General features: G+C 31.2%; 2 protein-coding genes across 2 annotated transcripts in view; one reads left to right on the top strand and one right to left on the bottom strand.

Annotated features, from left to right (window-relative positions):
- Positions 1 to 123: 123 nt before the first annotated feature.
- LOC114336736 (gastrula zinc finger protein xLCGF3.1) lies at positions 124 to 18,434 on the bottom strand. The gene is made up of 2 exons (XM_050647288.1): positions 18,358 to 18,434; positions 124 to 1,385 (listed from the first exon to the last, which is right to left on the bottom strand). The coding sequence occupies exon 2, from the start codon at positions 1,171 to 1,173 to the stop codon at positions 238 to 240; it is 936 nt and encodes a 311-aa protein (XP_050503245.1). The 5' UTR covers positions 1,174 to 1,385; positions 18,358 to 18,434; the 3' UTR covers positions 124 to 237.
- Positions 18,435 to 18,503: 69 nt separating this feature from the next.
- LOC114336735 (protein Malvolio) overlaps positions 18,504 to 27,573 on the top strand; it is a 99,164-nt gene continuing 90,094 nt past the window's right edge. The window contains exon 1 of the mRNA XM_028287101.2: positions 18,504 to 18,710. The gene's annotated coding sequence lies outside the window, so the exon portion shown is untranslated. The remainder of the gene's footprint in view (positions 18,711 to 27,573) is intronic.

Here is a 27,573-nt window from a genome sequence, read left to right as displayed (position 1 = left end):
ACTAGAACCGCCATTGGTCCAAAAGACCAAGAACTCGAGAGCTGATAGTATCGAGGTCACGTAATAAGTCACTAATTTACACTGAAGTAGAAATCTGTCTAGAAGACGTAAATAAAAGCACAATTAAAAAGACTATAAAATACAATTTTTTAATTGAAACCCTAGGAACAAACCTATAAAGCATATAAAAATGATTTACTATAAAATTACAACTTCTCCCTCTAAACTCACAAACTTTCATGTACCACTAGAATGTAGCCCCATATGTTTCTTCAAGCAAATCTTTCGTGTAAATCCCTTCGAGCATACGTGACATGTAAAAGGTTTATCTTCCGAATGCGTATACATATGGTCCCTTAGACAGATTTTCCTTTGAAAACTCTTAGAACATATGTCACATTTAAATGGCCTCTCTCCGGTGTGAATCAAAATATGGCATTTCAAGTAATCTTTCCTTTTAAAATGCTTTTGGCAATATTCACACTTAAGCGAAGAGTCGGTTACATGAGTAGTTTTATGTAAGTCTAAGTTTCTTTTGCTTGGAAACGTTTTCGAACAAATTTCGCACAAGTATGGTCTGTTACCAGTGTGACCATAAACATGGGCCCTCCAATTTTCTTTCTGGACGAAAGATCTAAGGCAGTATTCGCATTTAAATGGTTTATCATCGCTATGACAACGCTTATGAGCTGTTAAGTACGTCTTTTGGATAAATCCTTTATCACATATATCACATGTAAATAATTTTTCCCCGGTGTGGTTATACATGTGATATTTGAGACGATATTTGCATATGAAAGACTTCAAACATACCTCACACTGAAACGGCTTATCCTTCATATGAATATACATATGACTCTTCAAATACGTTTTGCGTTTGAATCCTTTTAGGCAAATTTCACATTCAAACGGTTTATCGGTAGTGTGGCATAATTTGTGAACAGTTAAAGTGGCTTTGTCTCCAAAACATTTAGAACATATCTCACATTGGTACGGCTTGTCATTTTTATGGCTCTGTTTGTGTCGTTTCAAATACTCTTTACGCTTGAAACATTTCAAACAAATATCACACTGGTAAGGTCTGTCTTCCTCAACAGGTTTACCAGAGCCGTCCTTAAGGTCCATATATTCCTCAATGGCCATTTCATCTTTTATTCTAATCCTCGTTGACATCAAATTTTGCTTTGAAAATAATTGGTTTTCTTCTACGAACTGTCTATGATTGTGTAGTTTAGAGAATATGGTTTTCTTTACACAATGTGACACTAGGTGTCGTGTAAATTCATTTTTTCTTATGTAAGACTTTCCGCACAAATGGCAAACAAAAACGACATTGGTGTTGGGCACATTTGATTTCTTCTTTTTCTTGCGAACATTTTTCAATTCTGAAACGAATAAATACAACATAAATAAATTAAGCAGTATCATATGATCAGATTATTAAATCTGTGGTACTTACTAAGGCAAAACCCGATATGTCAAAAAACGTGATTTTGCAGCAGATGAGTTTAAAAGTTCGCGATATTGTTGTAATAGTGGACATATCGGAAACTAATTTTATCATCTACTGGTTACATGGATGCGTTTAGCCATGTAGGGTTTTGTCATCATATGCTTCATCGCTCAAGGTACAAATTGGCATTAAAAACGAAAAATCGATAATTTTTGACATTTGGGTTTTGCCTTAGTACCACAGAAATATTATATTAACTGTTAAAATATAGGGGTAAGTAGCCAATACAATCCTTACAAGTCATTACAAATAATCCAAAAGACAACGAGGCACTCCATATTAATAATATCCAGATAGAAAGGGTAGACAAATACAAATATCTAGAAACATTGGTTAGTCAAAACGAAGAACAAACACAAGAGATAAAAAGCCGTATAGAAATATCAGGGGCAAAATTTGTGAAAATGAAACATCTATTATAGGTATAGTAGAAACCTAAGAATGGATCTAAGGATAAGGCTGTTGCGCTGCTGCCTTTTTTTACAACTTTGCTATAAGGATCTGAGATCTGGACTTTGAAGCAAATTAGAGATTAAGAAATTTGAAGCTTTTGAGAGTTGGTGTAACCAAAGAATGCTAAGAAGATCATGGGGAGTCAAGATTAGCAATATTGAAATAGAGAAACTTGAATATTTCTGTCATATAATACAGGGTGATTGATTAGTGGGGTAAAGCTCAATAGATCCGCTATAGTAATAGATAGCAATAAAAGTTAATAACAAAAATTGTAGCCAACTTTGAGCTTCAGATTACAAAATTAGTTAGAATGTTACAGGTTGTTCGATAACACAGTGGCAGACCAAACTTATGTTCTTTTTTAAATATAACACTCTATATTTTATTATATATTCGAAGTCCTGTTAACTTCTCCATCACAAAAATATAAAGGTTTGTTATGTTATACAGGGGTATAGGAGTCTAGGTTGAACCGTGATAGTGTGTACATGTGTGTGTGATCGCTCCGTATCAAAGTTCATACATTGGGCCGGTACGAGTTTAGTCATCCACACTACATTCACTGAGACAATTACAGGTAACATTAGATTGTAATTAGCATAAAATAAATAGATAATTCTTTACACGTATTTGTGTGAAACAGTGTTATAAAGAAAGATAAACAAACAACAGAAAAAGCTGACAGGGATAAGCTTCTTGACCTTCGCAAGGTTGAATTGGGTTGGGTAGCTTTGCGCTCTGTCAGCGTTCGATTATTTACAACAACAATACATTGTTATACACACACAGATATATTTATACAGAGTGACACAAACCACTTAAGGATGAGCAACTGGGACGAAATCAAAAATTTAATAACAAATTTGACGTCGGAAATGCGTAAAGATCTGAAAGAAATTAAAAATGATTTTCAAGAATATAAAAAAACACTGAAAATTTTCAGAGAAGAAAATATAGAATTAAAGAAAGAAATTAACGAACTGAAGATGAAAGTTGAAAATTTGGAAAAATTGGAAGAAAAAGTCGAAAACATCGAAAAATACAAGAAGAAAAATAACATAATTATAAGTGGATTTAAAATACGGGACAATGAAGAAGAAGCGCAAGAAGAAATAGAAAAATTTGTCGAAAACAAGCTACAAGTTGTTATTAAAGCGAAAAAATTTACAAAAATAAACGAAACAATGTGCGTACTAAAACTGAACAATCGAGAAAAAGCAGATGTAATGAAAAATAAACACAAACTAAGACACGTCAAAGGCCAAAAAATATTTATACGCCATGATTTAACAGAACAAGAGAACAAAATCCAGAAAAGCCTACAAGAAATAGCAAAAGATAAAAGAAACCAGAACAAAAAGGTAGTAATTGGGTACCAGAAATTAATTATAAATGGCGAAAAATTTATATGGAATAAAAAGAAAAATACGATTGAAAGTACGAATACTCTTCATGATAATTCAAAAAACTAGTGGAACATATACAGGACGGAAACATGGAGACGACCAGCATAAGAAAAGGAAAACGAAATATGATAAAAGGAAGAGCGAGCACATGGAAAATTGGAACATGGAATATTCGAAGTATTTACGGAAAAGAACAGGATTTAATAGAGGAATTTGAACAAGCACAACTAGATATACTAACAGTATCGGAAACAAAGAAAAAAGGCAAAGGCGAAATTAAACTTAATAAAGGTCATTTGATGATATATAGCGGAGTGGACAATAAACAAAGAGCTGCAGCCGGAATAGGATGCATAATACATGAAAAGCTAATAAATAGTGTAAACACGTGGGAGGCAATTAACGAAAGAATATTAAAAGTAGAACTAACAGGCATAAACGGAGAAAACTGGATAATATTAGCCGTATACGGACCAAGCGAAGACGAGAATTCAGCAATAAAAGATAAATTTTGGGATGAACTGACGAGAATTACAGAAGAATGCAAAGGAAGAATATTAATTGCTGGAGACTTCAACAGCAGAGTTGGTAAACAAGATCACAAATATAACACAGTAATAGGTACACATGGGGAAGATACGAGGAACAATAACGGCAAGAGATTGCTTGAATACTGTCAACTACATAATCTAATAATAACAAACACACTCTTCGAACATAAAAATATCCACAAATACACACGGGAAGTTATAAGCAGAGGAGAAAAATCAATAATCGATTATGTAATAGTGGAAAAAGACTATAGAGCAAACATTACCGACACCAAAGTACGAAGAGGTGCAGAAATCAATAGTGATCACTATCTGGTGGTAACAAAAATTAAACACCAAATTAGGAAGAACGAGGAGCAGAAAATAAATAAAGAAAGAAAAGTAGAATTTGAATCAATAAGATCTTACAAGTTGACAGAAGAAAATGTGAGAACTAAATATGAAGAAATAATAAATCGAGAAATTGAAAAAAGGCTATTAATAATGAGAGATGCAGATGTGGATCAGTTATGGAATAGTATAAAAGAAATTATTATTGAGGCATCAAAGGAGGCATGCGGCGTAAGTAGAACAACTAGCAACAGGAAACAGACATCGTGGTGGAATGAACAAATTAAATCAGAAACAAAGGAAAAGAAAAGACGATGGAAAATATACCTATCAAACAAAACAACTGAAATGTATGAAAAATATAAAGAACAACGAAAAATAGTAAAAAATATGATAAAAGATGCAAAAGAAGAAAGTTGGAAACAATTCGGGGAAAAACTAGAATCAGATAGTAAAAGTAACCAAAAGCTGTTTTATAAGACCATGAAAACATTAAGAAGGGGAAAAAATACAGTTCAATTGACAATTAGAGACGAAACAGGAAACATTTTGACACAGGAAGAAGAAATAATGGAAAGATGGAAAAGGTATTTTCAAGAACTATTATCAACTGAAAACGAAACACCACATTATACCATTAACGTGACAAATACTGGAGAAACCATAGAAGAAACGCAAGACACTGCAATAACATGGGAAGAATTTACACAAGGATTGGCAAAAATGAAAAATGGAAAGTCACCAGGGCATGATAAAATAACAACTGAGATGCTCAAATATATGGGAGTACAAGGACAACACATATTATTACAATTAATAAACAAGATATGGAAAGCTGAAAGAATACCAGAAGAATGGAAGATGTCGTTGATACTACCCATATTTAAATCTGGAGATAAAAAAGAATGCAAAAACTATAGAGGCATAATGCTCTTATGCTCGGCGATGAAACTGTACGAACAAATATTACAAGAAAAGCTGACAAAGATAATCGATACAACATTAGCAGAAACTCAAAGTGGCTTTAGAAAAGGAAGAAGTGTGCAAGATCACATCTTCACTATTAAACAGATCATTGAGAAAACGAAACTCAGAAGAGGAAAAGCATATTTTGCGTTTATCGACTTACAAAAAGCGTTTGATCTTGTTCCTCGGCAAAAAGTATGGTCGCTCCTAGAACAAAGAGGAATAGCAACCAAACTAAGGAAAAATATTGAATGTCTATATAAAAATACGACGAATTGTGTTATAACTAGAAACCTCAAGTCAGAAAATTTTATAACAAAAGATGGTCTAAGACAGGGAGGAGGACTAAGTCCAACATTGTTTACGTTGTTTATGGACGAAATAATTAAAAAATGTAGTCAGAGAACAAAACACCTATTTGTAGGATACAAAAACTTACAACCGATCGAAATATCAGAGTGTGCTTTTGCAGATGACATCGTTATAATGGCAACAAAAGAAAAGGACCTACAAGAAAACTTACAAACGTGGAGTGAAATATTAGAAGAAAGTGGCATGAAACTAAACCTAACAAAAACAAAAGTGATGGTAGTAGCAGAAACTAAAGAAAACGTGAGTATACAGATCAATGGTATACATATACAACAAGTTGAATGCTTCGAATACCTGGGTGTAAAAATTGAAGATTCAGGTCAACAAGGTTTAGAAATCAATAAACGTATAGAGAAAGCAATAAATTCATATTATGCAATGAACACAACTTTTATAGGAAAAAAGGAAATAGCGCAAAGTACAAAAATGAAAGTTTTTAAGGCAATATATAGACCCATACTCACCTTCGGTTGTGAATCGTGGACATTAACAGAGAGGCAGAAGAGCAGAATACAAGCGACGGAAATGAAGTACCTAAGAAGAGCGAGAGGAGTTACAAGACTTGACAGGGTAAGAAATGAGCAGATAAGGGAGGATCTGGAGGTGGAATCAATCTTAGAATTCATAGAAAAAAGACAAATCAGCTGGTGGGGACATTTACAAAGACTAGACGATAGAAGACCGGTAAAAATGATTTGGGAAGCGAAAGTAAATATCGAGAGGAAGAGAGGAAGACCAAGAGAAACATGGGACCAAGCTATTGGAAAAGTTCTACAAAAGAGAGGCAAATCCTGGAAAGAAGCAAAAGTATTGGCACAAAATAGAAGACAGTGGCGTAAATTTGTACACAATATCTAAGTTATTATTGTAATCCCGACACCAATAGGTAGAAGGGAATTTGATTATATATATATATATATATATATATATATATATATATATATATATATATATATATATATATATGTAATACAGGGTATTTACAAAGTTATAACCAATTTTGTATGAAAATCGTAACAAGTTCAACTCCCTGTATAAATAAAAATAAGCGCAACAGCAATGGTTTATTAACGCCCTATTTTTATTTATTGTCAAAATTTTCAAGAATTATTGACATTACTAATTTTCTTTATATCAAATACGGGGTGAGTCAAAACGCAAGTACATTATTTTCTCAGTAATGTTAAATAGAACACCCTGTATTTTATATCACTATTGAAAAGTAACATTACCGTACTTTAATTTTTATATAACATTCCCTATGTCCAAATTTTTTAGTTTTCAAGATATTTTCATTTTTCAGAGCAAATTGTTTTAGGTGTCTAAATTTATCTAAATTTTAAGTAAGCCATGACTGAATTGACAATTGACGATTACTGATTATCAATCCAGTAATCAATGTAACAATGTAGCAAATAAAGAAATAAAAATAATTTATTAGTAATACATTTTACAAAAAGAACAAACCACAACATGCAACATTTTTGAAACAATTAAAAACTACTTTTTTATGTAAATGTAACAAATAAAGAAAGAAAATTAGTAATAAATTTTACAAAAAAAAAACACACAAACACAAAATACAACATTTTCTGAAGACAATTAAACACTACTTTTGTATGTAAATGTAACAATGTAACAAATAAAGAACGAAACATAATTTATCAGTAATACATTTTGCAAAAAAAAATGTTTGAAAAATTAGAAGCTACTAATAAAATACTCTTAATATTTAATTACATAAGGTGTTCAAAATTACCTCCTAACACATTTATGCACGCCTAAAAACGATCATTGAATGAACTACTTATTCTACGAAGCATTTGTAAATTAACACATCGAAATACACTTTGTATTCTATTTTTCATCTCATCCCTTGTTGTTGGAGGTATTTTATAAACTTAATTATTAACGTAACCCCAAAAAATCAATCAAGTTTATTAAATTCTGATGATTTGGGTGGCCACGCTACTGGTCCATTGAAAAATGAAAATATCTCGAAAACTAAAAAATTTAGACATAAGGAATGTTATCTAAAAATTAAAGTACGGTAATGGTACTTTTCAATAGTGATATAAAATACAGGGTGTTCCATTTAAAATTAGTGAGAAAATAATGTACTTGCGTTTTGACTCACCCTGTATTTGATATTAAGAAAATTAGCAATATCAATCATTCTTGAAAATTTTGACAATACGTAAAAAATATGGCATTAATAAACCATTGCTGTTTTACTTATTTTTATTTATACAGTAGTGGAGTCACTGAAGGTGGATATGAGCTATTACCTCCGATTTCGTTGAACCTCTTTCTTTTTTCATGAAAATTGGTGAGTGGCTAGAGGATATCTCAAGGAACAAAGGTGACATGGTGCCAACTTGCGCTTTTACCCTGGGGGTGGATGCCACCCGTTCTCGGGGGTGAAAATTATTTTATTAAAAATAACCCCATAATTCGATAGGGGGACAAATTTTAAGCAAAATTTGTTATATAAAGTTATTAAAATAAATCAAAACTTTTTGAGTTATTAAAGATCAAAGATTTTAATTTTTCTTGAGAAAAATGCATGTTTTTAACCACTTTTTCATCAATAACTTAAAAAGTGTAATTTTTTACAAAAAAGTTATTATTATCAAAATTGAAGCTAATAAAAAATGAAATAAACCCCTTACTAGAAAAATCTTGTAATGTTAACTAAAAGTGAGTTATAAGTAATTGAATGTATATTTTTTTCGGCGAGTAAAAAACTCTATGTATTCAAGCTGAAATAACGGGAAATTGATGCATTTTATAACATAGACTTAGTAAACATTTGTCAAAGTACTTAAAAATATCTTTTAAATGAGCCTCCGATAGCGTTAAAATTTATGCTCCAAAAGTTTTTCAAAATTTATCTTTTAAAAATTTTTCCAAAAAATGTTATTGTTTTTTTTTTAATAACTCCGTTGGTGTTTATGATATCAGGTTTATCTAAAAACTGTTTGAAAGTTAATTCCAAGTGCTATTTAATCACGTTGAACCTAATCTTTTAAACATCTTACTTTTTTAAAAATAAAAGGTTAAATGACCCCGGTTGCATGGTTTCCACAGCAAAATTTAAGATTTAAACGTTTCTATCTCGGTTATTTTTTACCCCAGAGAAATAGTAAAACAGGTAAAATATTTGGCACAGAAAAAACTAAAATTTGATTATATGTAATTTTTTACGTATATTGAGTATTTTTGGAGTTATTATCAAAAGAATATGAGAATTACAATAATTTTAAGAATCATGATTTTTTTAAATTATATCTTTTTTTCAAAAATATGCTTTCTAAACCGGTCAAAATTATCAAAAACATTACTTATGCTAATATAAAGAAGTTCTTGTAAGGATTACTATAAATTTTAATTTTTGTGGAAATGGCGTATGTTTTATTTTTCACTTTTTCCTAAAAAATTCGAAACGGTTCTTTTATTTTCATTATAACTTGCTTAATTATGGCGCTATTACCTTGTTCTGAAGCTCATTTGATAGATATTCTTAAGTACTTTGAAAAATGTTTAGCAGGAATATTTTATACATTGCATCGTTTTCCCGTTATTTAATCTTGAATACTTAGATTTGAGTACTCGTCGAAAAAAATACACATTCAATTGCCAATAACTCACTTTGAACTAACATTAGTTTAGTTCTTTATGTGAGGAATGTATTCAATTTTTTATCTTCAATTTCAGTAATTATAACTTTTTTGTTAAAGCTTATAGTTTTTTATGTATACGTGAAAAACCGATTTAAAACATGTATTTTTTTACGAAAAAATAAAATCTTTGGTCTTTAATAACTCAAAAAGTGTTGATTTATTTTAATAACTTTATATAACAAATTTTGCTTATAATTTGTCCCTCTATTGACTTATGGTATTATTTTTAATAAAATAATTTTCACATGCTAGAAGGGGTGACATCCACCCCCAGGGTTAAAGCGCAAGTTAACATCATGCCACCGTTGTTGCTTGAGGTATCCTCTAATTACTCACCAATTTTCATGAAAATCGATGGAGGTTCAACGAAATCGGAGGTGAATACCTTCAGTGACTGCACTACAGGGAGTTGAACTTGTTACGATTTTCATATAAAATTGGTTATAACTTTGTAAATACCCTGTATAACATAACAAACCTTTATATTTTTGTGATGGAGAAGTTAACAGTATTTCGAATATAAAATAAAATATAGGGTGTTCCATTTAAAAAAACATAAGTTTGGTCTGCCACTGTGTTATCAAACACCCTGTAACATTCTAACTAATTTTGTAATGTGAAGCTCAAAGGTAGCTAAAATTTTTGTTATTAACTTTTATTGCTATCTATTACTATAGCGGATCTATTGAGCTTTACCCAACTAATCAATCACCCTGTATAACGTTCTCGTGATACTCTGCAGCTGCAACATTTGAATGTGGAGGGCAAAAGAAAATAAGAAGATGAACCTTTGGGTTATGAAGTCTGAGGGAATGGTTTAGTCTGAAGTCTAACCAACTATTTAGAGCTGCTGTAAGTAAAATAAGAATTCCCATGTTAATATCCAGATGAACCTTCAATAGAAGATGGAACCTTAAACCTTAAGAAGAAGAATGTATGTATGTATACACCGGTATTTTAGGCGTTGACGCCCTTTCGGTAGGGATCTATGGGGGAGTATCACCGAGCCGCAAGCCCTTATCCCTTGCCGTACTGCTCCCTCATAGTATAGGCCGATCAGACGCCCGCATATTCCAGTCTAAGCGCCAGATTCATATTTAGAATTTTATACTGACGCGTTAGCCTTTTTGTTTTCCGATGACCTGGCTGGGCTCGAACTCACATACCTCACGGCGAAGTGAAGTGGCGGTCAGCCGCTAGTCCTACTGAGCTGTCCGATTGACGAAGAAGAATACAATAGATAATATTACAGTAGAACCCCGATTATCCATGCTCCTCGGGGCCGGACGTGGCAAGGATAATTGAAATGCACGGAAAATCCGAACATTAATTATTTCTCATATATTCTGCATAATATGTATGTATATACATACTAGTACATATGTACCTACCATAAGGTGACAGAACAAATAAATATTTCATTATGAGTCTGCCTTTCGGGGTATAGAGTTTCCGTCGAGTGATTTACAGTGACGCTATTTTGATAATACACCAAAAATGTTATTTGAGTAATAGAAAGTCATAGCACTGATAATCCGCACACGGATAATCGGGGTTCTGCTGTATACCAAATATATCTACCCAAATATCATCAGTTAACAGTCGTCTAGGTGTAAAATTTTACCGAAAGTTTTCCACGGAACCTATTTATTTATGTTGTTCTGAAGCTATTTTCTTGTGGCAGTTTTATAATCAAGTATACCTCGTCCAATTTACTTACCGTTGCACGTCATCCGCGCCATAGCCTGTGACACGATACCAACACGAAATATCTAGGCGGTAGGTATGTTCCCCTTTAGAATCGTTTTGATTCTAAAAAAGAACACACCCACCGCCTAAATATTTCGTGTTGGTATCGTGTCACAGGCTATGGCGCGGATGACGTTCAACGGTAAGTAAATTGGACGAGGTATATACTCAAATGGGAAATAAGCCACAATTTTACCTAAAAATGATTTTATTAACGTTTCGACGCCCAAGTCGGGTGTCGTTGTCAAAATACAAAATAATACTAAATAAACAAAAATGTTGTTGCTTAGTAAAAAATTCTTCTAATAATTTATTTAATCTGACTCATTTATATCGGCAATTCAGACACGTATATACATTTTAAAATAGACGACTTTAAAATGATATTGCCAATATTGATGAGTTGCGTTCCTGGGACGACTTTACTAAAAGATAGTTCATTCGATTACATGAAATCAATCCCAACTCAAGAATATCCGCCACAAAAAATCATAGCATGTGGTCTGTCTTTAAAAAGACAACCAAATGCAACGGTGGCACTGAAATTCTCGCGTTAGAGATTCCATAGTAAATCACGAGGGAAAACCAGGAAAAACCTCGTGATACTATCCCGACATCGTAAGTATTTGGGTTTACATTTAGTTTACTCTCAAAACTAATACCAAATTCTGACTTGATATTTTAAATTTTAAATAATACTATAATTTTAAAATTTAAAATATCAAGTCAGAATTTGGTATTAGTTTTGAGAGTAAACTAAATGTAAACCCAAATACTTACGATGTCGGGATAGTATCACGAGGTTTTTCCTGGTTTTCCCTCGTGATTTACTATGGAATCTCTAACGCGAGAATTTCAGTGCCACCGTTGCATTTGGTTGTCTTTTTAAAGACAGACCACATGCTATGATTTTTTGTGGCGGATATTCTTGAGTTGGGATTGATTTCATGTAATCGAATGAACTATCTTTTAGTAAAGTCGTCCCAGGAACGCAACTCATCAATATTGGCAATATCATTTTAAAGTCGTCTACTTTAAAATGTATATACGTGTCTGAATTGCCGATATAAATGAGTCAGATTAAATAAATTATTAGAAGAATTTTTTACTAAGCAACAACATTTTTGTTTATTTAGTATTATTTTGTATTTTGACAACGACACCCGACTTGGGCGTCGAAACGTTAATAAAATCATTTTTAGGTAAAATTGTGGCTTATTTCCCATTTGAATATACTTGACTATTTATTTATTATATCAATTTTTAAAAAATTATAAAAACTTGCTTTTTTAGTAACTTTAACGTCATTTTTTATAATTCGGGTTATTTTAAGACGAAAGTTATTCCTCATTTTTTTTTGTAAAATGTTTAATGTAAGCAGAAAATGCAAAAAACAATTAAAAAAATAACCAAAAAGCCAATTTTAGCGTTTCGGGACCATTTTGTAATAGGTTGGGCACTAAATAATAATCTCGAAATTTCCTTTCCAATATTTTGAATACCAGATTTGACGATTTCGGATGCTACGTTTTGATAAACTAGATTAAAAACAGCATTAAAAATGATATAATATGTACTCAACACAATGCTAGATTTAAATTAAATCATTTGTCCTTTCTTATCACAAACCAACACTGCAAGAACAATTCTGTTAGCGACTTGTCTACATACTTATGCATTAATTATAGACTAAGAGCCGCTATAGGTGAAATTTCTTAATCATTTTAGGCACGATGGGACCCTATAACTTAAATAGTAGAACCTAAAAGAAAACGTTTGAACACTGTGCCGTCATTTTTCAGTGGCACATGCGTCGACAGTGGCGCATCAAACTTTCCACTTATGGACGGGATAAATACATTAAAAGTTACCCTCCCTTACTAACAGAATTAAATTTTTTTATTTTTTTAAGTTCTATGTGATTAACACATAGGATTCAGTGTAATTTTAACTCACCACCCCCTTCCCCCTGCCCCACCATCAAAAACTTCATTTTTCGTTTTTATTTTTTTTGTTGTGATGCAATTAATTTTAAAATTTCAAAAAATTCACACGCATAGCTGAGGCTTTTATAAAACATGCCTATTTTTTATAGACCCATAGGTAGAGTGTACATAACCTCAAAAAATTAAAAGAAATTTTTTTTTCCAAAAAAGCGTATAACTTTTTTTGAGGAATAGCTGCAGGTCTAGTTTTTTCTTAATTTTTCTTAAGTGTTTTATCAAACACTATATTTTTAATTTTTTTCAGATTTTTCCGTAAGGCTCTCCACCTTCAAAAATCCGAAAAACTGTTTTTTGGAGGGTTTTTGGGGATTTTCCCTATTTTATAGACTTCATAATATATCAAATCAATTTGTTTTTATAGGTTTAATGTGACTTGAAGTAACTGAGTCCTTTAGAATATTTAAAAATCAGAAAAACACGTTCAAACCCCCCAAAACCCCCTTAAAAAACAGTTTTTTGGATTTTTGAAGGTGACCATCGTTACAGAAAAATCTGAAAAAATTAGAAATATAGTGTGATAAAATACACAAGACTAAGAAAAAATTAGATCTGCAGCTGTCCCCAAAAAAAAGTTATATACTTTTTTCCAAAAAAAAATTTTAAAAACTTTTTGAGGTTATCTATACTCAACCTACAGGTCTATAAAAAATAGACGTGTTTTATAAATGCCTTAGCTATGTGTGTGAATTTTTTGAAATTTTAAAATTGATTACATCCCACCAAAAAAAATAAAATCGAAAAATAAAGTTTTTGATGGTGGGGGTAGGGAGAAGGGGGTGGTGGGTTAAAATTACGATGAATCTTATGTCTTAATCACATAAAACTTAAAAAAATGAAAAAAATTAAATTCTGTTAATGAGGGAGGGTATTTTTGAATTTATGTATCCCGTCCATAAGTGGAAAGTTTGATGCGCCACTGTAGATGCATGTGCCACTGAAAAGTGACGGCACAGTTCTCAAACGTTTTGTTTTAGGTTCTACTATTTAAGTTATAGGGTCCCGTCGTGCCTAAAATGATTAAGAAATTTCACCTATAGCGGCTCTTAGTCTATTATGTCTAAATTCAGGAAAAGAAAATGGAGGTAGCTGAAATGACAATATTACAGTGGATGCTGGGTACAGTGCCAGTTTATCCACTGGGCGCTCGCCTCAAGCCCGGGGCCCAGGCCCCGGAGTGGCCTTCCTTTTATTAATAACAAAATAAAGTCTGATAATAATCGAGGTACATATTTTTTGAAATAGAGAAAAAGACTATGAAATACCTGATAACTTTGTAAGAACGTGATAACTTTTAAACCAGAGTGATTCATTAGAAAATTGTATGAAATGTATGAAGCTGGAGACAAAGCTTGTTATAGACGATTAATGAAAGCACATCTTATAGAGTAAAAACCAATGGAGGCAAAGAAAAGAGAGATTGGCTAATATAATATGAAAGTGTTAAAGCTGTTTATTGTTACCCGTGCAAATTATTTTCAATTGAAAAAAATAGTTTAACTGATTTTGGATGTATTTACCCACTAGAAACATTTGAATAGTTTGCTCAAATCTCAGGAAGAAAGTAAATTTTATCTGAACTATATGGTTACATTAGTAACAAGATCATCAGTTAGATGGAGTTATGTTATATGGATCATCAGTTAGATTGGAGTTATAGACGCTGGCTTGAAAGAGCAAGTAGAATGCGAAGCTGACTATTGGCTAAAGGCCCTAAGAAGAGTTGTTGTTACCATTAAATTACTTGCTTCTTAAGGACTAACTTTCCGTTGAACCCATGAGGAATTAACGAGTCATCATAAAGGTAATTAATTAAGTAGTCTTGTATACTTGGCTTTTGACAACTTCTTAGATGAGCATTTACAGAGGAATATGAATAAAGCAAAGGGTTCAGTTAGCTATCTGTCTGACCAAATTTGTAATGAATTCCAGGAAGTGATGAAAACAAAACTTGTAGAAACTTTTGATGCTGTAAATGCTTTACTTAAAAACTACAGATCCATCAAACATATTTTTTCTAATTAAGCAATAATAGAGACAAAAAATCAGCAGTTAGAAGTGAAGCTAAGGCACTGCAGAATAAAATGGATACCTTTGAGACAGCTCCATTGACACTGATTTGGGCAAAAATTTTAAAACGTGTGAATGCAACCAGAAAACGTTAGAAACTGTGGACTCAAATGTGTTAATTGGAGTAGAATTAATGACATTTGAGCTTTGTTGGAGACTTGAAAAATAAATAAATTAAGCGAAATTGAACTATCCAAAAATATTTTTTTTGCAAAGGCGAGGATATTTCAAATATATTCTATAGAATTGACCTTCAAAGAACAAAGAAAAGAAAAACAGTTTTTGATGCAGAAGTTGAAATAGAACAATTTTAAAGGGGAAGAGAGATTCAGAATTGAAGTAGGTACCTACCTATTTAATATTATATGCGACAACATTACTCAATATCTTTTAAAGAGAATATAATGCTACAAAGATGTTACATCAGCTGTTAGATGATTTTTATGCTAAATAAAGAAGTCAAGATGTGAATAATTATTTTATGCGAGAAATATAAAAAATATTGATGAAACCAAAGAGAACTTGCATAATGAAACTACAGTGGAACCCCGATAACCCGGAAGTCCGGCTAACCCGGACCGATTTTCATCAGATAAACATTTTGATTTTCAATATTTTGTATTTTTCAATTTAATTGTGGCTTATTTCCAATCAAAATAGTTAATTATCAGACAAACCTTTCAACAATAAAAATGTATGTAATATAATATTTGAGAGATAATGTGTATGTGTGTAATTTGAACTATACGATATTAAAAATGACTCATAGCACACGCCGCAGAAACAACAGCCACCTGTCTGTAGTATATATTCCTTTTTATTTCAAACTGTCAGCATGGTTTAGGAAAGACTATTTAAAAAATTCTTTTATAAACAATGGTCTTTAGTATTGTGTGTATTGTATTGTTCGCTCCCATTTGCTTACGTTTGGATTTGGTGTTTTTTTAGTAATTTTAATGAGTAGGTACTGTGCATATTTATAAATATATTTCATGTTATTTCAATTCTAACAGAGTTTATCTGTAAGTATACCGTATTTTATTAATTTTTACCATATTCTCCGGCTATCTCGGATTTTCGATAACCCGGATCGGTCGCAGTCCCATTAATCTGAGTTATCGAGGTTCCACTGTACTCATTTTGTAACGTTAAGCCAAAATTTTAATAAACATTTGAAAAATTTGGTGTCATCCAGGATGTAAAGGCAACTTTTCCCAATTTTGAACTTTACTGAAAGTTTATTTGATGATACCAATTATTTCTAATGCATCAGGCGAGCAGTCTTTTTCTGCTTTAAAAAGAATAAAGATACATTATATTAAAGGTTACATTTGGGCCAAGAAAACCTAGAAGCATTATCACTATTGTATCATAGAAAATAAAGGACTGGAGTTTGCTAATGCCAAGTCAAGAAATAAAGTGAGCTAAATTTTGTCTTATGTATTTTTTAGAATATGTTTTTTTGTTTGTCATGTGTTGTTTTGTAGAACTTTCTGTTTTTTTTTGTATTTTTAAATGTATTATTTGGAATATTTTTTGTTTGCTATTTTTCTTGTTCGTTTTAAAAAATTTATTGTATGGTTTTTGGAAAACTGACAATGAATAGCAATGAAGGGGGCCCCTAAATTTTCAGTGCCCGGGGCCCGAAGGTAGGTTAAACCGGCACTGGCTGGGTAAGACTAGAAGTGATAGGATCAGGAATGATGATTACGGAAAGAACCAGGATGACTACAGTCTCAAAAATCATTCAAGAGCAAAGGCTGCAACGGTTTAGTTACATTAGACATATAAATGAAAACTATATGGGAAGAAGGATGTTAGAAAATAATGGAAGGAGAGGTAGAGGAAAGCCGAGGAGAAGATGTAAGGACTGTGTGGCAGGGGACATGACAGAGAAAGGTATAGGTACATGAAAACTGCAATCAAGTGTGCACAAGTCAAAAATTTGATACTAACTTGATTTAAAAGTTGGATACAATAATCGCTTCCCAAATGCTCCTTTTCTAAATTGCTTTTTTTGTTTAGAATGCTTATTAATATTAGGTCCATTAAAACCAGTAACAGGGCCCTCAGTTTTAATTATATCATCTTGATCTTTCCATAGGAGTTCCTTCTTTATATCACAATTAATAACTTCTTGTTTAATATTAATAAAATTATCATTTTGAATCTCGAATGGATTTGCTGCATTTCCTATTTCAAAATCATCGACAATTTCTTGTTTGATTTCAAGTTTTAAAGTCTTATCAGTCTGTGAGTAATCTTCAATTAAATCATTTCTTTCTTCATTATAAATACTGTCTGGTGGTTCTTGTTTCACTTCCATTCTCTATTTTTATTACTTTAATACAATAACCGCATATAAATAGTAAGCAAAACTTTTTATTGTAAAGAAATAAAAAAAAAATAAATTATATGTATAATATTTTGTTTATCGTTATAGAATCTGACAGTGACAGGAGATTGGATGACTCTCTTGAAACGTGGCAACATGGACTTTCAGTAAAATTGAACTTTTACAAAAAAGGTTCTTCAGCAACTCCAATTAATTATTTTAATTTTAAAGTTGACAAATTTATATATACCTTAACACAGCGTTAAAATAGTTCAGATTAAAGCTCATCCTTGTATAACGCATTCAACTTTCTTAAGTAGCTTAAAACGATAATTTCAAATTAGAGAATAATTATTTGTAGCTATCTTCACTGGAACGTATTCTGTGCCTGGATTCCGTGCACTGTAGATATCTACACGTCGCTTTCTATCGATGTCAATTTTCGTAAAAATATTTGAATTTTTAGCTTTAATTGAATTATTTTCTAGTTTTACTAGGTTATACTCTAATTGATGTTGAAGTGACACTTAGTAAAACAAGAAAATATTTGAATTAAAACTAAAAATTAAAATATATTTACATCGCGCCGATCGCTTTCTAGTAATGTCAATATATTTGAATTTTTAGTTTTAATTCAAATATTTTCTTGTTTTACTAAGTGTCACTTCAGCATCAATTAGAGTATAACCTAGCAAAACTAGAAAATAATTCAATTAAAGCTAAAAATTCAAATATTTTTACGAAAATTGACATCGATAGAAAGCGAGGTGTAGATATCTACAGTGCACGGAATCCGGGCCCAGGACATGTCCTTGTATTATAATAGTTGTATTGAATATTTTTCATTAATGACATTTTTAAACTATTTGTAAATTTTTAATTTGATTTTCATCTAAAAAAATAATTTCGTATGGCTATTTTACCTCAAAATAAATACCTTTCAACATAAATAACATGACATATCTACTGTAACATATCTTCTTTAAAATGAGTTAATCTGGCAACCTTAAGACCTTGCTGTCGTCATCTGTTTGAAATGTCATTGTCATTATATTTATCAAAGTCAGATCACTGTCAAATGAGGGGGGTTAATTATAATCAGATAGCCACATGAACTTTTATTTTTCTTAAATTTCGGTGTTTGAAACGAGTGTTGTTAACAGAAATGAATTAACCATATAAGTGAGACGCTGAAATCGAAAATAAACGTGTTTACCCTTATAATTGCCAGTGATTTTAGCGTATATTTTGGTGATATAACTACTTAACGAACTAAGTAAGTCCATTTAAATTTTATTACTTACTTTAAACAATAAATAAGTTCAATAGATAATTAAAAGGCATATTAACTGGTGGTACCAATAAATCACTGGGTGTTATTTGAATTTGTATCTGTATGCTAGATGTATAGAATACTTAGAAATGTAATGAATGTGAACAAAATTAAAAATAACATTTTTGCGCGAATTATAAATTGTTTTAAGTAAATTAAAAATATTTAAAAATGCCGAAAACGTTAGGTTTCTTTTTCTCAAATTTATATTGCATGATCAGGTTTGAATTAATATTAAATAAATGGTAGATGTTTTTACCTTGTATTTTGTTTAGTTATTATTTTTTAGACCATATATTTTTTGCATTTGGTAGGTTGTCATTATCTATTCTTTTTTAATGATGGTTTGTGTATTTAATTTTGTAGGTACTTACTTAAATACTTATCCTACAAAAAATTTGCAATTTTTCCATTTTTCAGGTTCAAAGTCCAAAAAATTGCATATTTTCAGCTATTGTTGCTAATTTAAAATAAAAGTTTAAAGTAAAAATTTAAAGTTTTCCTTTAATAATATTTTATCTATTGTTAAAATTATTTTGTGATTGCACCATTCTACGCACTATTAAGTATATGACTAATTTTCCTGAATATACACCTACTCAGTGTGTTCTTCTTCCATTCAGATCTATCTTGTAGGTACCCTTGCCCTTTTCCTCCATTATCTTATATTCATGATGGTTTTCAGGTTGTATTCCACATCATCCAACCATGTCATTCTGAGCATTCCGTTTTTCTCTTCATTTTATACTCAGTTTATTAGATCTTCTAATATTGCTAAATTACTTTTTAACCAATTTGTAAAAGGGTCTCATGAGCTTTTATTTCTATAAAAGTTACAAATATGGGATGGGGTTGTTTTTTAACTTCAAATTCTTGGATTTAAAGTTAAAAAGTTGAGAGAAGAATGGATAGCAACCATTCATTGAATACCATAACTTCACCTCATCCTTAGGAAGAATAAAGGGCAGAGGAGGAGGCACTGTTTTAAAGAATTCTCCTATCATTTCAGTTATTGTTAAAATTTCTTTTTTACTTGTAAACATAACATACACAGTTTGTAACATAAGAAGAAGAAAAAACAGATATACATAACTTTATTATTTCTACCATAAATCTTGGTACTTAAAATCAGTCATGAAATTTGATAGATAAGGTACAATGTCAAAAGCTTTTTGTAAATGTGTAATGTGCATTGTCCTGATATTTCTTTTTATATTTGTTTAGTATTTTTCAAGCAGTATTTTGACAAGTGCATAATTTGGGGCCTGAAACCTGTTTGACTGCTTATGAGTAGTTATGAGACATCTACTGCATTCTTTTTAGATGATATATGCCAAGGTCTTTTTGTTCCTGTTCAATAGACTACATGTCCTTAAGTTTTGTTGTTGTTGATGTAGTCTTTATTATTTTCTCGAAGACATTATTTTTATTTATGATGATCAAATAAAAATGTAATATTCTTCTACAATACAAAATTTATTATTATATCCTGTATTCAAGTAAGAAAATTATAAGAAATAGTTAATGGACTTAAGTAAAAAGTTAAAAAGTATAGCTCAGGATGCAGGTGAAATTTGAATCCTAACATCTGTCTTAACTCATCTTTTCCCTCCATCTCACTTAGTCAGTTTGTCAAGTTTTCAGTATTATAGTTTAACAGTGCAATTTTTGATGTGAATCATCTAATGCAGTAGGTTAGACCAGCTGCTGCTGTGACGACTCTTTTCTATGCAAAATGTCACCTGCATTCATAACCAGTGGTGTCATCGTGTGGGAACGCGTGGGAACGCCGTTCCCGCACTGGTTAAGAAAAGAAAAAAATAATAGAGAATTTAGGTTTTGTAAACAAAAATTAGCAGTGCGTTCCGGCACTGCGTTCCCGCACTGCTAATTTTGCCATGACACCACTGTTCATAACTCTTCATTCGGTGACAATAAAATATGAGTGAATTCATTGAAAAAAGTGGTAACAATGTTTAAAAATATATTAAATTAATATGTATTTTAATATTGTTTTGAAGCTATTTTCTTATGGCATCGTAATACAATTCACTATTTCCATTGGGAATAATCCACACTGCTAGTTTATTTTGACATTTCAATTTCCACTTCAAAAATTGTTCTTCGGAAAATACAAAACAATGAAAATTGTTTTAATGTTTTGAAGAACCATTTCGAAGTGGGAATTGACACATAAATTGCAGTATGTATTTATTAAGTATGTTTTGTTTTTGGTTTTATAGTTTCCATTCCCTTTATAGACCAGGACTAATCTGTAAAAAAACGTGTATTTTTGGATGTGAGAGGTGGCATTCGGATTTTTGCAGATAAAGTTAGGTGACACCTTCAGTAATAATAATTGACTTATGCTCCTTCTCATATAGGCCGGGAACATTAATAAAAAAATTAAAATATTTAAAAATTTTGAAAAACATCGATTTTTTGCTGCTTTATTTGCTTATAACTTTAAAACGATTCGTTTTGGAACAAAGTCGTACAGAAATAAAATAAAGATAATTGAATTTTGTATGTTATGCGACTGGTCAAAAATGTCTTAAGGTATTACCTTTTCTGCAATATAGCAATAAATACAAAATAAGGGGGCAAAATACGCCTGTTGTTATTCAATGTTTTTAACCACTTTGGTGGCAACTTACTTAATTAATTTTAATTTTTTGAAATTTTAAAATTGATTGCATCCCAACAAAAAAAAATAAAAACGAAAAATGAAGTTTTTGATGGTGGGGTAGGAGGAAGGGGGTGGTGGGTTAAAATTACGCTGAATCTTATGTGATAATCACATAGAACTTAAAAAAATAAAAAAAAATAATTCTGTTAGTAACTTTTAATTTATTTATCCCGTCCATAAGTGGAAAGTTTGATGCGCCACTATCGACGCATGTGCCACTGAAAAGTGACGGCGCAGTATTCAAACGTTTTCTTTTAGGTTCTACTATTTAAGATATAGGGTCCCATCGTGCCTAAAATGATTAAGAAATTTCACCTATAGCGGCTCTTAGTCTATAATGGCAATAAAGGATTAGTATTGTTTAAATGTTTTGTTTTTGTTATTCTCAAGGTCTGCTCTTTTAGCTGCTTATGTGAATTTGTCAGTCTTATTAGGAGTGGTTTTGTGTTTTTTTGTAGTATTTGGAATCTAATTTTTCTATATATTTTATTTTTTCTTCTTTTCTCCTTTTTATTTCTTTTATTTCTCTTAACAGATTGTTAAATAAAATGGAGTAATAAAAACAGTGTTACTAAACACCCTAAAATAAGTATAACCTAATTAGTTAAGAAAAATGATTTAAAAAGTTGACTAAGGTTAAAAAATGCAAGAGGTCATACTTACAAAAAAATAGCATGCCCGAGTCTCCAAAATGTTTTGGGTAAAAACCTTTTAAATGTTGAAAGTTGCAACATCATTAAGTATTATTATTAATATGTAGTATAACACTACAACTTTCAACATTTAAAGGGTTTTTACCCAAAACATTTTGGTGGCTCAGGCATGCTATTTTTTGTAAGTATGACCTCTTGCATTTGTTAACCTTAGCCTACTTTTTAAATCATTTTTCTTAACTAATTAGGTTATACTTATTTTAGGGCTTTTGGTAACACTGATGATGGATCTTTAAATCCGAAAACGTTCTGTGATTTAATGTAACCCTTATTTAGGGAATTTTAAATATACATTTTACAAAGGATCTCGTATTTTTATTCTTTTTTTCACTTTTATTTTCTTTTTTTGTATATTAGCAATACAGTAAGGGACCATTCAAGTATTACGTAACGCGGGTTGGAGGGGGGGGTCAAAAATATTCAAAAATTGCGTTACGTAATAGTTAAACGCCCATTACAGTGCGTTACGTAGGGGGGAGGGGGGTCAAAAATCTTCAAAAATCGCGTTACGTAATACTTGAACGCTCCCTAAGGTCTCTTTTTATGCGGATTATTTTTATGCGATTTTGAAGTTATGCGGTTGGTATTTCATTAAAAAATGTCTATTATTAACAATTAAGTATAATTAATATTAACTATTCCCATCCAGTAGTCTGAGAGTTTGCAATTCGGGTATTCCCCTTGTTACGTTATTACATGATGTACCATGCAGCTATTATATTATCAATGTGAATTTCGCATTGAAAGGTATTAGGTCTGGATCCCGCGTATAAAAAAAGAATTGATTAATAGCAAGCTGAAAATGTATTAATAGCTTAAGGGTGTCTAGTCGGACAAACTCTGATATATGAGAACATTGGAACAGGGGAAGTTTTAATTGTGGAACAAGTTAAAAATTTGGAATGGTCATACCACGAAAACATCACATGTATTTTGTCCGACAGAACTTCCAATTGATTTGTTACACTTTCATTAAACTCTAATGCAAAAATCAGACTGCTATTTTAATGAGTGGAACACGTAGAACATGTCAAATGACAGGAATTATGACAGGTGATAAATAGCAGTCTGATTTTTGCATGAGAGTTTAATGAAAGGGTAACAAATCAATTGGAAGTTCTGTCCGGACAAAATACATGTGACGTTTTCGTGGTCTGACCGTTCCAAATTTTTAACCTGTTCCACAATTAAAACTTCCCCTGTTTCAGTGTTCCCATATATCAAAGTTTGTCCGACTAGACACCCTTAAACTATTAACAAATTTTCAGCTTGCCATTAATCAACTTTTTTTTCATACGCGGGATCCAGACCTATATAACCTGTAATTGTTTTGAAATTAAATGTTGCTGATTTCAAGTTGCAGTATAATAAACAGCACATTTTGATTTCTGGATTGAAATATTTAATTAAGTGTTGTAAAGTTTTATGTTCCATTAGAAGAGGTTTTTGCAATCTCAATATCGTTAGTCTGCGTTTTTAATTTCTTCTTTAAAATTTTATTTGGCCCAATGAAGAAAAAACGCTGGACGGAAGGGCCGCCCGAGAACTTTATCGTACCGATCTATTATCGTTATGGTACTAGATACTGGCATTCTATAAAAATAACAAAGTTACTCGTTATTTTGATATTTTAGAAACACCTACTGTACTTAAAAGTATTTTATGGTTATACGCATCATTAATTCCTGCATTTGAGAAAATGTTCGATGCCATATTTCGGGGACACACTATAGATGTGTAGATTATTGCATAAATCAATAGAATATTATAGTCATACTTTCATTTCAAATAAGTTAATTTTTCTGAGAAATTAATAGTTTACAATATTTGAATTTCATTCTACATATTTCGATTACGCCAGTCAAGGCGCGAGATTAAGAACAAGATATTATCTCCAAATTCTATCCTACTGCATGGATTTTAATGAAATTTTGGGAGTAGCCTAATCTCCTAATTCAAAGTCTATCCTATATACTATGGCGCTTTTATCATGGGGGAAGTTCCCACCACTTCTCAGGGGTGAAATATTTTTATTTTCGAATTACATGGAGAAAAAGGAAGATTTTTAAGAAAATTTAAAAATTCATTCTATAATTTGATCACATTTTTTACAAAAACCATTCATTTTAAACCCGTTCAACTTTTTGAAAGTAGAAATAACATTATATTAAAAGGTATTGTAGAAGGAAAACAATGCATTTAAATTATGGTGGATGGGGAGTTAAATGTGTATATACTTTTCATTTTTCCTTAAAGTACATTAGACATATATTTTTTGCACCATATCTCGATTAGTTTGTAAGTAACCGACATTTAACGGTGCTCGTTTTAAAGGCCTTTTCAAACACTACAAAAGGTGTTGGTAGCATTATACACCTAAAACCTACCGTTCCTCTGTTATTTCATGTTGAATACACCAATTTGAGCATGCACCAAAAAACAAACTATTTTCACCTACCATATCTCTTTTTGTATTATAAATAGAACATTTACGAAGGAACGAATCTCTTTATTATTTATAATCTAAAAAATGTTTTATATAGCGTTTTTAGTTCGATGCATAGTTTTTAAGGTATTCACAAAAAATCCGTCCGACAAGGTGTCATTTTTCAATGAAAATAGCCAATTTTCAACTACGCATAACTCAAAAAGTATCGAGTTCTCAAAAAAAAGTATAGACCAGTTTTTGCTTAGAAATAGGTTCTTTAGCCACTTCCGTGCTTATTTTGACCAACAAATTTTCCAGCCCCTTGAAGAAGTGGGAACCGCCCCAAGATAAAAGCGCCATAGTATATAGGGTAGATTTTGTTTCTTGAGCTATTCCCTACTTACTGTGAAAATATCAAGAACATCAATGTAGTAGGATGAAATTCGGAGCCAAATACCCTCATTGACTGCCCTACAATAATGCTCTGCTATGAACGCTTGAGAGAGGACACACAAAAGATTATAGCAAAATTTCTATTTACTGTAACTTTTCGAGTTTTTGAGCTATAGCAATGAATTTTATGTCATTGGAAAGGTAATTTTGTATTCTTTCAAAATATGTTAAAATATACAGGGCATATCTAAAAAAATTAAGATTTTTTATTCATTTCCGGTTCAACCGGAAGCCATATTTTTGGTAAAATTTATTGTGATAATAGATAATAAAGTACCATATATGTCTGCAAAATTTGAAATTTTAGTTTCTATTAAGAAGGAAGTTACGGGCACTCGAATATTTTTGTATAAAAAATTCATAACTCCCCTCCTATGGGGAGTTAAGATATATGACTAATGTCATTCAATTTACTGATAGGATATCAAAAATATATCAAAAAATAAAAAAATTCCTTGGAGCCGTTTTTGAGAAAATCTAGTTCAAATTTATGTCAAAATTTGACCCCTTAAATATAGGCAACCCGTAACTTTTTCTGAAAAACGATAACATCCTTCTTATAGCCCCATTTTTAGGCTATATAACGGCTTTTTCAAATTAAACTTACCTTAAACAAGTTTTTAGATAGATAGGAAAATGTGTCGGGTGGGCGGTCGGCCATGTTGGCCGCCATTTTGAATTTGGAAATGTCAAATTCCGTATTTTTATTTACCTATCAATGAGCTTACTTTGAGTTGAATTTCATTCATTTCGGTCAAAATTTGCAAAAATGGGCCCTAAATAACCCCGACTTCCGACATGTTTTTTTTATATGCTTTTTAGACTCAGGGGGACTCAAAACGTCGAAAAAAAGTGAAATCTGAAAAAAAAATTTTTGCACGATCCTATAACTTTATCTATTATACTATACTACGTACCTATATAGTACGATAAAGTAAAAAACATCGCACATACAATTTTTGGTGGACAAACGTCCACCATTTTATGTGATTTTAGAAAATCACGGAACGTATCCCTACTTTTTCAATGCAAGTAAAGTCTTTTTTTATGCGATTTTTTATATGCGGTTTTCTGAAGAACGTATCCACCGCATAAAACTAGACCTTACTGTATATGCAATCGTATTGTTCCAAACATCTGGTATTTCCCTTCTGCAAGACATTTGTTTATTATTTTTAACTATCGCAAATAAGTCAATTGACTGCTGCACAACCAACCGATATAACAGACAGTTTCCCGAAAAGTTCTCTGCAGTTAGTGTTCTTCTATTTATTGATCTTTATAGTTCCTGATAATATTTGCCCATGTCCGTTATTTCCATTTTCTCATTTTTATCGTTTGAATTTTGCCATATTTATTTTTCAGTCGGCTTAGGTACCTAATGTATATTTTTATTCTAATTTTTTTCAGGATTTCTCTTTTTTCTGCTCAATAACTTTCGCAATCATATCTGTTTTTTTGGTACTATCCTAAGTATTACAAATTTAAGCCGTAATACTCTTGATGTCATATCATATATCCATTATATTTTAATCTCTGTAATCTTCATGTAATTAAGTATTAATGTTTTTAAAGAGTATATTGACACTGTATAACCTAGATTTGCACGTCTGCACAAACAACCATTTGCAGTATTATTTTGAGTCTAAGATAAGAAAGATTAATAAAAATATACAAATTTTAGAGATAAATACATTTTTATTGTTGTCTAATTATAGGATATTCAAATTGTTTTTTGATTACAATGCCTCTTGGAAATATATTAATCATTAATGTTTATTGTTTTGTTTGAATTGGAGTTAAGCCCTGTATTTGTAATCAAGTAAAAGTTCAATATATAATTACTGCAAAAGTACATAGCCACTATTAATCAGAATTGGTTAAATATACAGGGTGAGGCAGATAAACGGCCTATTAGAAATATCCGGAGAACTAAAGGCAACAGAATCATGAAAATTACAATGAAGTGGTTTTGAAGCGTAATCTATTTAATGAAAATATTTTCATCTATTTGCTACTTCCGGTTATACCGGAAGTTGCTTATAACTTCGTTTTTTTTTAAATAGAACACCCTGTATATTTTTACATTTTTAGATTCTCCTCGATGTCTTCTTTCTTAAAATATGAGGTTTTGTAATGTTATACAGGGTAGTTTAAAAGATAATTAAGTTTTTTTATTAATTTCGTAACAACTTTCACACCCTGTAGAATTGTAGTAGTTTGTGAAATCAAAAACTCTATTTATGTTCAAATGAGTTTTATTGTTAAAAATTATTAGTATAGCTAAATGTTGAATTTTAATATACAGGATTGGTCAAAACTCGGAATGGTTATTTTATGAGTTTTCTTAAATGAAACACCCTTTATTTTAGTATTGTAATGAAATGATATTTTATGGTAGTTTTTTATTTCTTAAGCATTCCCTATACGTAACTGCTTTAATTTGTCAGTTATTGGTGATTCAAGCCAAACATTAATTGCAACAAAAAATACGTGAGATTTTATTAGGTTGGCCGTGAAAAT

Source organism: Diabrotica virgifera, chromosome 3, assembly GCF_917563875.1.
Source record: "Diabrotica virgifera virgifera chromosome 3, PGI_DIABVI_V3a".
Lineage (NCBI taxonomy): Eukaryota > Metazoa > Arthropoda > Insecta > Coleoptera > Chrysomelidae > Diabrotica > Diabrotica virgifera.
The sequence above is the reverse complement of the archived record's forward strand: the minus strand, read 5'-3'. Positions and strand labels throughout refer to the sequence as shown.